The 15933-nt window shown below is 42.8% G+C and overlaps 1 protein-coding gene across 7 annotated transcripts in view; it reads left to right on the top strand.

Moving 5' to 3' along the window:
- The window catches only part of ctif (CBP80/20-dependent translation initiation factor), a 54271-nt gene extending 42016 nt beyond the window's left edge, over window positions 1-12255 (top strand). For all 7 annotated transcript variants that reach the window (XM_069710849.1, XM_069710846.1, XM_069710845.1 and 4 more), the window contains 3 exons: window positions 1726-1881; window positions 6377-6430; window positions 7781-12255. In XM_069710849.1, coding sequence (XP_069566950.1) covers window positions 1726-1881; window positions 6377-6430; window positions 7781-8002 — 432 coding nt within the window. In that variant the 3' untranslated portion in view covers window positions 8003-12255. The remainder of the gene's footprint in view (window positions 1-1725; window positions 1882-6376; window positions 6431-7780) is intronic.
- The last annotated feature ends 3678 nt before the right edge of the window (window positions 12256-15933 follow it).

Here is a 15933-nt window from a genome sequence, read left to right as displayed (position 1 = left end):
CATCCCTTCACTTAACTGCACAGTTCCAGTCTTGCACCCATGATGAAAACATCCTCTCAGCCGTTACATATTTCACTGCCCTCCCTCCCCTCCCTTTCCCTCTCCTCTCCTCCTCCTCGCCCCTCATGAGCTCTCTATTCCCGTGCTCCCCCGTCTTATCGCCTCCCCTCACCCAGATCGACACGGGCCAATACCTCGCTACTTCTCCCTGCATGGTTCCCCCTTCTCCTTCGCTAACCACGCTCCTCCCTCTCAGCCTTTGCTCCTTTGCTCCTTCGCTCTTTCGCTCCGTCCTCGGGAGCCAGACAACCCCGCCAGATCGGCAGACGGTTCGAGAAGTAGGCAAACAAGGCACACACCATGCTGTCAGATGACATTCAAGGTTTAAATGTTAGCCCACCTGCTGCCGCGTCGTGCCTCCCTCTCTTCCCTTCCTTCACTCCCACTCCTGCTCTCCTTCCTCCCTCGGCTGATGCTCTTTTTGACTAGACTCCTGCACTTTCCTTTTCTTTCCTCCCTCGTTGCTTTTGTGCTTTTCCATTTAAACACCTCTTTCTTTAGATGTTGAGATCTTGATCCCAGCCCCGGCGGCAGTGAATCCTCCCTTGATCCCTTAACCCCCTTCTCCACTTGTTATTCCCTCCCCTTTTATCACAGCCATGTGGTCCCTTCTCTCCTGCTATTTCTCACTTTAATTTCCAGTTCCCAGCCAGCGCGGACCCCCTCCTCATCTTTGACATTTTGGCTTTTTGTGCTTTAAAACATTTTAAGTGGGCTCATGAAGGCCTTCATTAATGATGTTGCTTCCAGACCCCTGGATCTCAATATGGGAGCAATTAGTGTGTGACTGCTGCGCTTAATAAAATGGGGGCATCGCAGTTTGTTGTTGCTTTACATACAGACATATACAGTCGCCAGTCTTTTATCTGTGAAAGATGCTCTTTTATTTACACACCTGAGAAGAGCCGGGGGGGGGGGGGTGCTTTTTATTTTTTTGCTGCTGTTTTGACACTTTTGCATCATTTTATTTTCTTAAATAATTGTTTGTTGGCTTGTTTTTCAAGTGTCAATGTCCTTGGAGGTGTAAGGTTTATGGATTTATTGTTGGGCCCGTTCAAATCTACAAATTATGTGTTTTGTCTGTGTACAATCGGGCGTTCAGTGTAGTCTGGGAGAACATATTAGCCGCTCATGTTTCCAGAGGACTTCAGTCCCAATAGGCAGTGAAAAATATGAGAAGAACAGCGAGTTGCTCTGACGGTTAATAAAGTTTCAGTTTAACCTGCCGAATAACACCTTTACAAGTGCACATTAAGCATTAACCCATATTAACCCAAACACTTTTACAGCGCCGACACTGTTCACTACCCCCACTTTCAAACTAAATTAACATATTCTCCTCTACTCCTGGCAGATAAAAGAAATTCATGAATTTGTTTAATGTGTTTTTCAACTGCTTTTTGGCTTCAAGTACTTTAAGGCGCAAGGTTAATATGTGTGCCACCTACAAAAGCTCCCATTAGAGAGATAGCAAAGATGTTAATGATGATTAATGGTTCTGCCAGGAAGAATAGTTTACCACCATTGCTTGTGAATTTCAGAAACACTTTTAAACATCCACCTACCGACTGCCTACTTCCAACTTGTACCGCACATTTATATAAGCTGGATAGACATTTATTTACCAAACTAAATATGCATCTCTTTCTTTTTCTACGTCCACAGAGGGACTTTTCCCGTCGTGAGGATCTCCAGCAGTCAGATGTAGAGCGGTGGTTGGGCTTCATCACCTTCCTGTGTGAGGTGTTTGGTACCATGGTGAGCAGCTCCGGAGAGCCGTTCAGGGTGCTGGTGTTTCCCATCTACACCTGCTTACGAGAGGTGTGTATCCACATCCACACGGTGTTTAGCAATGAGTTTGTCAACAGCGGATCGATCAAGTCTATCCACTAATTCCAGGAAGAGGAAAAGCTCTGTGTGTGTCTCTTGTCTGTTCAGTCTGATACGCTCACCGAGCCTGAGCTTCCTGTCTGTGGTCCGACCTCGTCTAGACTCGAGACACCGCACTGGGGTTTGGTTAGTGGTGTAAACAGGCAGGACTCCCATCAGTTCCTGGAAAAAGTGTGACCCCAGGTTCAGTTCTCATCAGCTGGTCAGACTCTCACACCCACACACACACACACACACACACTCACACTCCCTCGGTCACCATGGAAACCATGCAGGGTAGCCTCAGCAGACGCACCGCAATACAGAAGTGGTTAATGACAATTGGAACATTCAAAGGAGAAGCAAGTAGGGGGAGGGAAGTGAGAGGAAGCGCAGGAGACTGTGGTCAGGTTGACAGTTAACGGAGAGGAAGTTCACTCACAGCATGCAGGTAGAGGAGAAAACAAAGGAGAGAGAGAGGGCATCGCAGAATGGTTTTGAATACGTAGTCGGGCCGAGAGGAAGAAATGATGGCAGGTGTAGAGGCACGTGCCAGCTTGTTTTATCACCCGCGTCCACACCTCCGCCGGTCTGACACTCAGCACACATCCGGCGTCTCGTTAACAAACACAACAATCACACACAGCCGATGCCGTCCACACCCTGTCTGAGGGCATGCCCAGGGCATTATCTCAGCTCGTTAAAAGGCTCGGCATCATGACCGAGGGCGTGGAGTAACCGGTCAGAAACACACACACACACACACACACACACACACACACACACACACACACACACACACACACACACACACACACACACACACACACACACACCTCCATATTCAAGCCTCAGCAGTGTCATATGCCTGTGAACAATGTCAGAATATTTACAGGACTTTCTGTGTGTGTAGTTGCGAGCTCATGTGCTTGTTTGGATGGTCTCTTATTTCTTTCCCGGAGCCATTGTTCGTCACTTTCATCCGTCTGCCGTGTTAACTCTCCTGTTCCAACTTGTGCATGTCAAATTCCAGCTACGAGCAATGTGCCATGATGTGTGCACAGCTCCGTGTGTGTGTGTGTGTGTGTGTGTGTGTGTGCGCGTGTGTGTGTGTGTGTGTTTGCATATCTAAACTTATGTGCCTGCATGTGTGTGTGCGTTTTAGCGCGGCTGTCTTCTGTAGATGTAGCCTGCAGAACAGGATTAGGTGTGTTAGTGAGCGTGTCTGGGTCTAAATGACAGCTGTATGTATTGACAGAGCAAGTTAATGAGCGGTGATCTCATCCATTCATGCCCGACAGCCTTTTAGAGTCTCAATCCTCCGATGGTAGAACTGTCTCACTCAACCCAGTAATTATTTAAAATGTCCCGATCCACACAGATAATCCTCAACTAAGTTTGCATTGAACATTTTCCCTCACACAGTGTTGGCAACTCGGGAGCAGCACAATAAGATGTAACTCTGCATAATATCACATTTTTAGCCGTCAGCGTCCCATTTACAAATCAACATCTGCAAAGCAATTTGGAGTCCTGTTTGTGACCCCGATCCTGTACTTGTACCAGGTAGTTGACAGCGGCTTTGTCAGTTCAGAAAATGATGCTATGAGAGTGAACCAGAACTTGTGGGTCAGACCGTAGATTCATAACAATGAGCTGAAACTCAATATAAAACTCCATAAAGTTTACGTGAGCTGCAGATTCGTGACAATTGAAACTCTTCCAAATTGCTCTCACATTGTCATTTGATTATTATTATTATTATTATTATTATTATTATAAGAATATTGATTGGAGGCAAATAATGCACTTAAATTAAATAGATTGCATATTTATTAGCTCTGTGCACATTGAAGAAGCACTTTAATATGAAATGTCATTATTCCATTTTTTTAAGCTGATAAAAAACAATAGTTGCTTTTGTTTGTTTATTGGTCGGTGCTGTTGCTACATACAATAGGTTGTGAGTTGTGTCTAAATTTAGAGCCAATCGGCATTTTATTATTCCTTTACGAAAAAGAACAAACAAACACGTCGCTCTGTAAGCGGAGCCGTCCGGCCTAAAAGTCCCGGACAATCTGAGGGCAGGTGGCGGGCAACTTGAATGAACAGATAACATGATCTTTTATTGAAGCGAATGACTTGCATGTGACCCACGGAGGCCGTCATCAGGATATTGGTTTGCAGTTGCACACAGCAGAAGGCATGCACACACTACACTGTGTCTGTTGGTGACATCAGGAGCTATTTATAAGCTGAACTTGGTTTCCTTCTCTGAAAGTCAGTATATGGGCCCCTCACAGTCAAAATGTATTTCAGATTTTTTTTTTAAAGGCCTTTTTGTTTGGCAGTTAGTGAAGTGCAGCACTGATGCAACAGAAAATACAGTAATATTATGTAATGTAACTACGGGAAGAGCTGTTGCTGAAACCGGACCTGTTGTTGCTATGCAACTACTAGAAACAGGGTTAAAGTTGAATTTTAACTTTGATTACTCTGTCATTAGTAACCTGATGAAACATGTTTTCCTCTCACGACTGCTTCATCCTTTGTTTAGTTATTCGTGTTTGAGTAGTAAACTGAACAACAGATTATCATCAGACGATACAAATGAACGAGGATGTTTCTCGTTGAATTCACTGAGTCACTCGAGGTGTTGTTGTCACGTTGGAAGCGTTTCCTCCGCTCGTAGCGCCGAGCGGATCACAGCTGTCCCAGTTCTCGTTGCTTTTTATGTTTCCGATCAAACGTCTTTTGAATGGAAATCCTGTAAATGGAAATCACTCAGAATCCCGAGGTTTCCCTGTGAAGCGAGTTTTGCTTCTTGATGATGCAACGAACCAGACTTCTGACTATTTTCAGCCTCTGCAGGAGAAGACGTTGTGACAAGCAGTCTCACAGAAACGTATCTTTTCAGCAGCTGTTGCTTTTTCTACTTTAAAAAAAAACCCACAGGTAATGTGGAGCTGACAGAATGTGTGCAGTGTTGTAGCGGCGAACGCATCGGAGCAAAGACGAAAGAGGAGAAAAAGCTGCTGCGATGGATCGGAGAGCTGATGATAGATGAATATAGATTAGACCACTTTTAATGTATCGAGCCAAACTTCACCCTCGGCTCCCCGGAGAACTCATTATGAGCCAATCCTGCCTGTCACACAGTTCTCCTTCTCTGGAAGCGACGGGACTTGAGTTCCCACATCAAACAGCCACACTGTCACCACACCCGTCTGAGCATACTGAGGAGCTGACGTCTGTGCAACTGCTGGACCTGAATGATAGGTGGAATACCATCAGACTTACAGGGTGGAAATAAGAGGCCGGCTTCATACTGAATGTGGATCGCAGCGTCAGATGGTGTTTTTTTTTTTTTACTGGAGCAGTTTCTGAAAGCATGAATTTACGCCTACTTTAGTTTTTCTACTCTCCAAAAATATGAAGAAAAAAAAATACTCTCGCTATTATTCAGTTTAAACCTGCAATAAATGATTGTTTCGGTCAAGCTGCGGGCAGCAGAAGCCATCTGTAAACACAACATTGATGTATTTCTTTATATTGGCGCAGAGTTGAGCTTCAGATCCAGGTGATAATTCTCTGTAGGTTCACAAGTACAAGTCTATTATTATAATGTCATACACTGATATAAAAACTATCAATATAAGACACATTGCAATCCCTAATCCTGCTAAACAAAGTGATTTCTGGTACAGGCGTAAGGTTTTTATTTATGCTTTATTTTCCTCATTTTCAAACACCCCCTCTCCCCCGTCCTCCCCGTTACTTCCTTCCCTCCTTCAGGTTAATCAAAGCAGCACTTTGTAAACAGACTTGCGAAGACTAAAGACGCCTCAGAGCTCGAAAAAGACTATTTAAAACAATTCCTTCCTGCCGTAATCTGACACTAAATGCTCGGCATCTTGCGACGGGAGGCTCTCTGTTGTTCTTGCTCCCTTTATCGCCGTCCCTCTCCGCCTTGTTTCAAAGTGCCAGTTGTATGCCCATCTGTACATGGGGCCGGCAAGGGGGGAAGCCAGCGAGCGTGTTTACCAGCTTCACTGTTTGTCTTTGGCTACACGGCGTGTTTACAGTGTGTCTGTGCATTTATGTGTGTGTATGTACATTGGGCATAAAGCAAGCCTTGATGTGTGATGTTTGCTGGCTTGCCAGGCTGAAAGCCCGGTCTGTTGTCTTCCAAGATTTTAAATGTTAATGTAGTAAATATTTACTATCAGGATTAGGTCCTTTTTCTCTTTTCTTGTGAACTGATTAACGCACACAAACACTTGCATTTGCTTAATCTCCCCATGTGGTTTAAATCCAAATATACATACATTTATAAATCTTCTGGCCCCCTGGGTTTTTCTACATTTGGATTTCTCTTGTATTGTTATTTTGTGCAGCACATTACGTTCCTAATATAGTTATATAGTGTCTGTCTTGTCCTTTATAGCTGCTGGAGTCAACAGATGTAAAGGAAGACGCAGTCCTCTGTTGTTCCATGGAGGTATGGACCACACACACACACACACACACACACACACACACACACACACACACACACACACACACACACACACACACACCTTTAAACCAAGTTTTAACCCCATAGACTGTATAAAGAAGTGGACGTTGCTTCTGGGTCTGAAAACTAAGGCCAATGCTGCAGTGCCTTAAACTGCAATACCACTGAGGGCCACCAGGGTTTACCTCCAAAAAGGCTCTGACTTCATAGACCACCATTGATCTTCTCTCATGAAATACAAAGTCAATAAAACAAATTTCCAGGAATCCTTTTATGGTGTCGTTCGCCAAAGTCCCTCCTTGTTCGTGCTCTTTGGTCCATCTGAAAATAATTCCATCATTAATTAGATACAGTACTTGAGTCTATAAATGAGGCTAGCAGCTGATTTGAGTTTTGTGTATGAACCAGGAGACCAATTAAATGCAGTAAAACACTAGAACAAAAGTATTTAATGAACAAATACTTAAAAAAAACAAATTGGGAAATATGAAAATAAATCTATCAAAACTCCAAAGGGCTGTTTTATTTTAATAAAGAGTTGTAATCACCAACATTAACTGTTTAAAACCATCATAAAAACATCTTTGATATGCCTTCCTGTTGTCAGCCATTCTCCTGAGGGTTATGGATTAAAGAAAAAACAGTAATGCAGGTGAATTTATGTAGAATTATAGATGAAAATCAGATTTGGGTCTTTGTACACGGGACAAAAACATTATTTAAAGAATGATTTCATTTTGTGTTGTTGTTTTTTTTTAACCTGGCGTGTTTCCCAGTGATTTGGCCACTGTCGCACAAAATGGCTCCAAATAGCTTTAAAAAAAAAAAAAAAAAAAAGTGATTTTTACTCGAATCGTTTTAAACGTTCGTTTTCGAGACTGCCCGAAAGTAAACACGGGAATTAGCCATCTGGAACAGCCATCTTGCTAACTGCATTACAGACCTCCGTCAGGGGAAGAGTGAGCATGGTTAGCTATTAATGGGAAACGCACCAGGTTGAAACAAACTGGAATGATCCTTTAAGTTGCAGAAAAAAGGACAAACAAAGAGTTCCCAGATGCTCACAAACACAACCTTCACAGTCTTGATTACTTACTGGCAGACTCACACACACTCAGCTCTATGGCCAGAGGGTGTGTGAACCTCTGCTGTCTGACTCTATCCACAATAACAAGGTGCCAGACATTGTGTCTTGTACGAGAGACACACACACACACACACACACACACACACACACACACACACACACACACACACACACACACACACACACACACACTCTTTCTCTGACCTCCTGCCTCCCTCCATCTATCCCCCTCTTCTGTCCTCCAGTTGCAGAGCGCCGGGCGTCTCCTGGAGGAGCAGCTCCCCGAGATGATGACAGAGCTCTTAGCAGCTGTGAGGGACAAGATGCTTTGTCCCACCGAGTCTCAGCTGACGCGCTCTCTGCTAATGGAGGTCATCGAGCTGCATGCACACCGCTGGAGCCCCCTGGAGGCCCTCACCACCCAATACTACAACCGTACCATCCAAAAGCTCACCACCACTGCCTAAGTGCCAGCAGGACCAGAGGAGACAAGCCCCCTCCACCCCCTTCACCTCCCCCCCCCCTCTCCCAACGCCCGAGAATATAATCCCCCGTTTTAAATTATAATAACATCAAATAAGTTAGTAAATGCTTCACGTGGCGATTGAGCTTAACTGTAAATTCCACCGTAACTCCACTGCTGGTGACCAGCGCCACAAAAAGCACCCAGACGCCACCAGAGCAGGTAATCCTGAGCTGTCATGGCGACACTACATGCAGCCTGTTTGATACACAATTTAGAAAAAAAAACAAAAAAACAACACGATGGGAGATGTGGCCAGCGGGGGCGTGCTGGGCCACACAGAGTCTCGCCTGGCCGGGGCTGCTGAGGGAGGAAGGAGGGAACAGACAAGAGAGGGGGCCATCCAGGAGAGGAGGAGGAGAGGAGGAGGAGGAGGAGGAGAGGGCAGCAGCCTGTCCCAGGGGAATAGAGAGCTCTGTACCCAAAGATGAATGGACGGGGGAGGGCGGGGGGGTGGTCTGTGTCAGTCCCTTCATTGTGTTCATTTGCCAAACCACCCTTCCCTCTCTCTGTGTCTCCCCCCCCACCCCCGCCCCCTTCTTCTGTCTCTGAGTTCGCCCCTGGGGTCTGTGTGGCTGATAAAAGAGGAGGAGGAGGAGGCAGTAGACACCGTGCTGTCTGTCTGGTCCGTCTGCCCCGCCGGGCCAAGGGACCGGGTCAAAGGGCCTCGCCTCCCCGCCTTTGTCTCCCCAACCCCCTCCCCCTCCCTCCCTCCCTCCCTCTGCTGCACCCCCCCCCCCCACCCCCACAGCAGGAAGCCTTTTTGAGGGGATGAGACAGCGGGCCTGCTGGGCCGGGCTGGGCTGAGGATAAGGATCAGGCTGGCTGGAGTAGGGTGGCAGATGGCTGCTTGAGCCCCTGTGAGACGACACACTCCTCACACACCCCACTAGCACCCCCCACCCCCACCCCGAGCTCAGGCCGGTGTCACCAATAGAAGCAGTAGACATATTGCAGTGGTGGTGGGGGGGGTGGGGGGGGCATTAGAAAATTAAAGCAGACACTGCTGTCTGATAATTGTTTTTTTTGTCTTGCAGGGGAATGTCTCTTCTCTGTTAAGCCGTGCATGTCCATGCTTTGTTAACCACATTGTTGATATTATTATTATTATTATATATTTTTTTAATCATTTCTTGTTTTTATTGTTGACGTTTCATTTGGAAGTCTCGTTTTTTTATGGTAAGCTGTATGTGTGAGATATTCTAGTGGTAGGCCTTATTGCACAGGTTTGATTTGTTTTGCACTGTTTTGAGGCGATTTGCTTTAAAAATTCAACACAAAAAAAAAAAAAGCAAAAAGTTTGAATTTGAATCAGTGCTTGAGGATTAATGTTAAATCTCAGTAGGAGGAGAAATGGGTTGAGCGTAGCGGGGGATTTTAAGATGTTTTAATGGACTAGTGGCCTTGTCAATTATCCATTTTTATAGGAGCTCTCATATTTCGGGGGCCTGTGGCAACGGAGCGCACGTAGAGGACTAAACGGTTGGACTTAATCACTCACGTTGTTCTTTTGTGGAAGAAAAAAAAAAGAGCAAAAAAAAAAAAAAAGAAGTGATGTGACTGGAAAAAAAAAAAAAAAAAAAAAGCATGGCACACAGAGAAAACGTTCTCCTACTCAAGCCATTCTTTGCGGTGGACATTTTGCAAGTGTTTGATATGAACTGTATTTGAACTTGCTTTGTTTTTGAGACAAATTATTAACCTGTGTATCTGAAGACGACCGATGAAAAGAGAAACATCTTACTGTTTGACCTCATATTAGCTACGTGACCCGTATTCCAGCTAACGTGTGTACTATGATATTGACGTACCAAGCCAATCATGTACCATTTGTGAATGGGCTCTATATATAATCTGCATACAGTATATTTACAAGTATTTAAAAAAAAAAAAAAACACTGAACTAGAGGGGAATAGTGCAACAGAGATGTTACACATAGGAAGACCGTGGTTGTGGCCAGACGTTGGCCCGCCCATCCATTTCTATCAGGAACTTAGCTCTTTGTTTGGGAGTAGTCACACACATAACATGCGTACATACATGCACATACGCACACGCATACATGTACTTAGTTTCCCACTGAATCTCAGCGGGCGGTTTTAAGTGTTTTTATATTATTTTCTGTGTCTTGCATCAAGAATTAAGATCCTGTGTGGTAGAAACACACCCCAGAAGAGTAGCTAGATGAGATGGGTGATTTTTGAAAGTGCAGCCTCATCGTCTGTATGTGTGTGTGCTTCAGAAGTAATTCGTTTTATTGTTGTTGGTTGTTTTTTTTGTCTTTTTGTTGTCCTTACTTTGTTTCTAGGTTTCTATTTAAATTATATTTAGCTGATTTATATATGAATAACTTTTTTTTTTTTTTTCCCCTTCTGGTGGGTTTCCAAGACATCTTGAAACAGTGATACCTAGCTTGCTGGCAAGTGTGTAAGTGTGGTATTACCGTGTTTGACTTTGTGAAAAGAAAAAAAAAAAAAGAAAAAGCCCATCGATCAGTGTCCATTATGCAAAGAGCGGCCCGCGCTCACAGCAGATCGGGGCAGGTGGGGATGCCCCCCTCGTCTGTGACCCTGGAGCCTCCCCACCCCGCGTGCCCTTAGACCCCTCTGCTCGGGTCACATGACTCACTCGACGATTGAATGAGATGCACCTTCATTTGCATATTCTCATGAATATTGAAAAAAGAAAAAAAAAAGAAAGAAAAGAAGGCGCCGCTCGGTGCGCAGACGACGAGTTCTGGATTGGCAATAGTGGGTCATCTGTGAGTTCTTGTTTGTTTTGTTTTTCTAAGCAACTGAAAAATAAACTTAACAGGAAAAGAAAAAAAAAAAAAAAGAGAACGAACTATTGGTGTGTGTTTTCTGTCACATGGAAGTCGTCACAAAGGCACTCGAGACACGACAAAAGACACGCACACGGTTTCCTCCGCCGCTCACAGACAGACTGCGTAACTAATGGTGACACCACAGCGGGTCATTATTCAAACAATCTATGCGTGTGCACGCTGCGGCTCCTCATTTGCATGCCGTCGCCTTTACACGGTCACACATTAAGCACACCACACGTCAGGACTCGAGCGGCAGCGCGTACACGGTTTGACCGTAGATTTGCCTTCGGTTACCCCGACGCATGCCCGGGGCTCCCCGTCTGAGGGCGTCCCGACGGGGGCGCTCGGCGCCGGGGGCGCCACCCCCGTCCTCCCCCGACAGAACGTCCTTCAGCTCTCAGTCCACATCGATCAACGTAATAGCACGATGTTTGAATATTCAAATGCGTTTGACGGCGTGAAAGACCGCAGTTTGCCATCGACACCACGAGGAGCTGCGTTTTGTTGCGTCCTTGAACTGATGGATTCATGACATCGGTTTCATTTCACGCGTAATCACAAACTCTCTCATTTAACACAATCCAACCAGAGAGAGATCTGCAGGTGCAGAACGGCCGATCCGGCAAACCTTATTTCTACACCAGAGAAGATTGGAGGGGGAGGAAAGAGTACGTGGGAGGAAATGGAGACAGTTAATGTAAGAGGGAGTGGAAGGGAGGGAATATATGCATAGACCATATATATATATATATATATAGTATATATATATGGAAATGGCTGAATCTGGGCAACATATAGGAGCCTATTGGGAAATAATTGCAAGTGGTGGAGGAAACGCAGAGCCAGCCCCGGCTGACAATTAGCATCACTGTTAATTCAGCTCAGCGCAGGAGAACAGGCACGTTGGCCCGAAGGTATACAGGCTGTTAACACACGTAAGATACTGCAGCTGTGTCTGTTAATTCAGAATCAAATCACATTACAGCGAGATGGTCGTCTGTCTGCGAGTAAAGTGACGCAATGAAGGACACGGCGAGCGTCACTGTAAGTGATGCGGATCCATTCGTGCTGTTTTCAAAAGGAAGTCTTTGGAAAAGTGGAGTTACCAATCGAAAAGAGCCCATTGATGGAATTAATTAGCCACTATAAACAAAAAGGTCAAATATTTACTCATTACAAAAGTATAGCCGGCCTGAAATGTTGCTTGTCTTTGTTATTCATGTTTTTTTCCATTCTCTATTCAATTATTCAATTCTGATTTGATGTTTCTCATCAAATTGCATCTTTTGGACGTGCAGTCTTCCCTGAACTGTTTATATAATAAGGCTTTGACTTTTGTTGTTTTGTTTTTTTAAAGCAGATTTATTTTTTTTTTTTTACATTTTCATAGGCTAAACAATTGATCATGTCATTGGGAAAATAATTGGCAGATTAATGGATTGTGTAAACTCATTAGTCGCAGTCCTAGAACGGACTGCAGATCGTGCAGGCCTCAGGGCGCCATATCATGACTTGAGCTTCGCCGGCTTTCTGTGCTGGCACTGATGGATGAATGGATCTGTGTGTGTGTGTGTGTGTGTGTGTGTGTGTGTGTGTGTGTGTGGTGACTCACACCAGTGCCGTCCATTGTTTGAGCCAGACAAAAGCAGGCTGCATCTCTGCTGGCCTTGATGACGAACCAAAGACGAGGAGGGAGGACACTCACATCAGGATAACAGCTCACACACTCAGACACTCTCCCACAAACTTAACCAACAGGAGTGCAGCAGATCCTGAGCTGGAGTGTCTTCTTGTGGATGTGTCTCCTACTCTTCGGTTGTCTGATGGCTCACACACTGTACTTTTTAGACCTCCATTGTTCTGTGCGTGCCCTCCCGACTGCACACTGTGCTTGTTTCTGTGTTTGATGAGCACAGAAGCAAACCAGAGGAGAACGCCGCAGAATGTTTTCTGTTTGGTCCGAGGGGTACAGAGGCCAGATATTGTGTAAAACAAAGTGGAGTTAAAACACACAGAAGCATCCCCAGATGTGTGCTTTGCTGTGGGAGAAATCAATAACTGTGGGCTACGAAGTGGTTTTAGCTCACCCTCTTGACCTTTCCATCTCAGCAGCAGCTACTGCGCTGTAGTTTATTCTCCTCCCCAAAAAACAGATTCCATCTCCACTATATTTGGATTCAGACATTTTAGTTGGCCCTCATGCAGAGATTCTGGAGTCTAACGTAAATCTCTGGACAATATCTTATTTATTATTACTTCATGGCTGCTTCCATATTAAATCTGTCACATCGGGTTTTATACCTTTACATTTTGTTATATACTCTGTATGAATACAACTTGATTTTCATGATTTCAAAAAAATGAACAGTTAAAAATCGAATCTTGAGCTGCTGTTGTTGCTAAAATACAATTTAGAAAAAGAAAACAGTTTTGACCATAAAGTCTAGTAGATGCCACATTTATTAAAGGAAAATTATGTTGTGTCTGCGTGTAATTGTGTTTTAATTCTAATGTGTTGTTTGGTATTACTTTTCTGACCATTAGAGACTAACAGGGCAAGCAGAGCGTGACATAATGTGTAAAAAAAATAATCAGGGAAGACTCGGTATGATCTAAAGGAAGGGGAAAAAGTCATGACTGGAAAAAAACTAAAAAAATATAGTAAAAGTTCAATACAGCAGCATTCACTTTTCTTTTTTTTTATCACATTTTGGACAACATGCTATAGTATGACGTTTTAATCACATTTTGGACTTCGGCGTTCAAAGTTCTCCTTTGAATATTTGCTACTACCACCAAAATCTGCAGGGTTTGGGTTCGGGTTAGGGGTTAGAGACTGTTTTTCACATTTCGGATGAAACACTATAGTATGACTTTTTTTATTATCATATTTCGCACGACATGCTATACAGGTCTAGACTGTGAGACGACAACACTGACAACTGCACTATTGTGTTGCCTGCCATAACTTGAACGGAAGTCATACTTATACCATGTCGTCAGAAATATGATTAAAAAAAATCATACTATAGCATGTGGTGCGAAATATGATTAAAAAGTCATATAATAAGAACTTGCAAATTCCACATAAAAATACCAGGCAGGTATCAAACACAGGACCTTTAGACTGAGACAACAACACTGACAACTGCACCATTGTGTTGCCTGCCATAATTTGAACGGAAGTCATACTATAGCATGTCGTCAGAAATAGCACAAAAAAGTCATACTATAGCATGTCGTCCAAAATATGATTAAAAAAAGTCATATTATAGCATGTCGTCCAAAATATGATTAAAAAAAAGTCATATTATAGCATGTCGTCCAAAATACGATAAAAAAAGTCATACTATAGCATGTCGTCCAAAATATGATAAAAAAAAGTCATACTATAGCATGTCGTCCAAAATATGATAAAAAAAAAGTCATATTATAGCATGTCGTCCAAAATATGATAAAAAAAAGTCATATTATAGCATGTCGTCCAAAATACGATAAAAAAAGTCATATTATAGCATGTCGTCCAAAATACGATAAAAAAAAAAGTCATATTATAGCATGTCGTCCAAAATATGTAAAAAAAAGTCATATTATAGCATGTCGTCCAAAATATGATCAAAAAAAGTCATATTATAGCATGTCGTCTAAAATATGAATAAAAAAAGTCATACTATAGCATGTCGTCCAAAATATGATAAAAAAAGTCATATTATAGCATGTCGTCCAAAATACGATAAAAAAAGTCATATTATAGCATGTCGTCCAAAATATGATAAAAAAAGTCATATTATAGCATGTCGTCCAAAATACGATAAAAAAAAGTCATATTATAGCATGTCGTCCAAAATATGATAAAAAAAAGTCATACTATAGCATGTCGTCCAAAATATGATAAAAAAAAAGTCATATTATAGCATGTCGTCCAAAATATGATAAAAAAAAGTCATACTATAGCATGTCGTCCAAAATATGATAAAAAAAAAGTCATATTATAGCATGTCGTCCAAAATACGATAAAAAAAAGTCATACTATAGCATGTCGTCCAAAATACGATAAAAAAAAGTCATACTATAGCATGTCGTCCAAAATACGATTAAAAAAAAGTCATACTATAGCATGTCGTCCAAAATATGATAAAAAAAAGTCATACTATAGCATGTCGTCTAAAATACGATAAAAAAAAAAGTCACTATAGCATGTCGTCCAAAATATGATAAAAAAAAAAAAAAGTCACTATAGCATGTCGTCCAAAATATGATAAAAAAAAAAGTCACTATAGCATGTCGTCTAAAATATGATAAAAAAAAGTCATACTATAGCATGTCGTCTAAAATATGATAAAAAAAAGTCATACTATAGCATGTCGTCTAAAATATGATTAAAAAAAAGTCACTATAGCATGTCGTCTAAAATATGATAAAAAAAAGTCATACTATAGCATGTCGTCTAAAATATGATAAAAAAAAGTCATACTATAGCATGTCGTCTAAAATATGATAAAAAAAAAGTCATACTATAGCATGTCGTCTAAAATATGATTAAAAAAAAGTCACTATAGCATGTCGTCTAAAATATGATTAAAAAAAAGTCACTATAGCATGTCGTGCCGTGCTGCTTTCTCTGCTTATTTGGTGACATAACCGTTCTCCTTCTGTTCCCGTCTGCTGACCAACCAACAACCCGACTCATGGTGCCGGTTACCCAGCTAAGAAGGGAGCATGGGTGCAGCAAAGTTTACACTCGGGAAGGGGGAGTCACACAATTAGGTATTCCTTAACAAAGGGAAATAAATTGAAAGTAAACAGCAAATAACGTGAAACAGAACCTTGGACGGTTTTCATAAAAGATGGAAGTTGATAAAAACGTTATTTACCATTCTGTAACAGTCATTTGTAGTTCAAAAAGAGGGACGTCGTGATTTGAGGAGAGATTTGCTGCAGAAACGTGAAGTGTGTTGTTCAGGAGCTCGGGTGCTCTTGCAGCGGCCCGGCTGAAAAGCGCGCTGCAGTAGGCTACTCTCACTCCGTCGCTGCCAAAGTCCACAGA

This window comes from Brachyistius frenatus, unplaced genomic scaffold, assembly GCF_029030835.1.
Source record: "Brachyistius frenatus isolate BFR_SWC_R1_liver_20210118 unplaced genomic scaffold, ASM2903083v1 Contig_94, whole genome shotgun sequence".
NCBI classification, from domain to species: Eukaryota; Metazoa; Chordata; class Actinopteri; family Embiotocidae; genus Brachyistius; species Brachyistius frenatus.
This window is presented reverse-complemented; position numbering and strand designations above follow the sequence as displayed.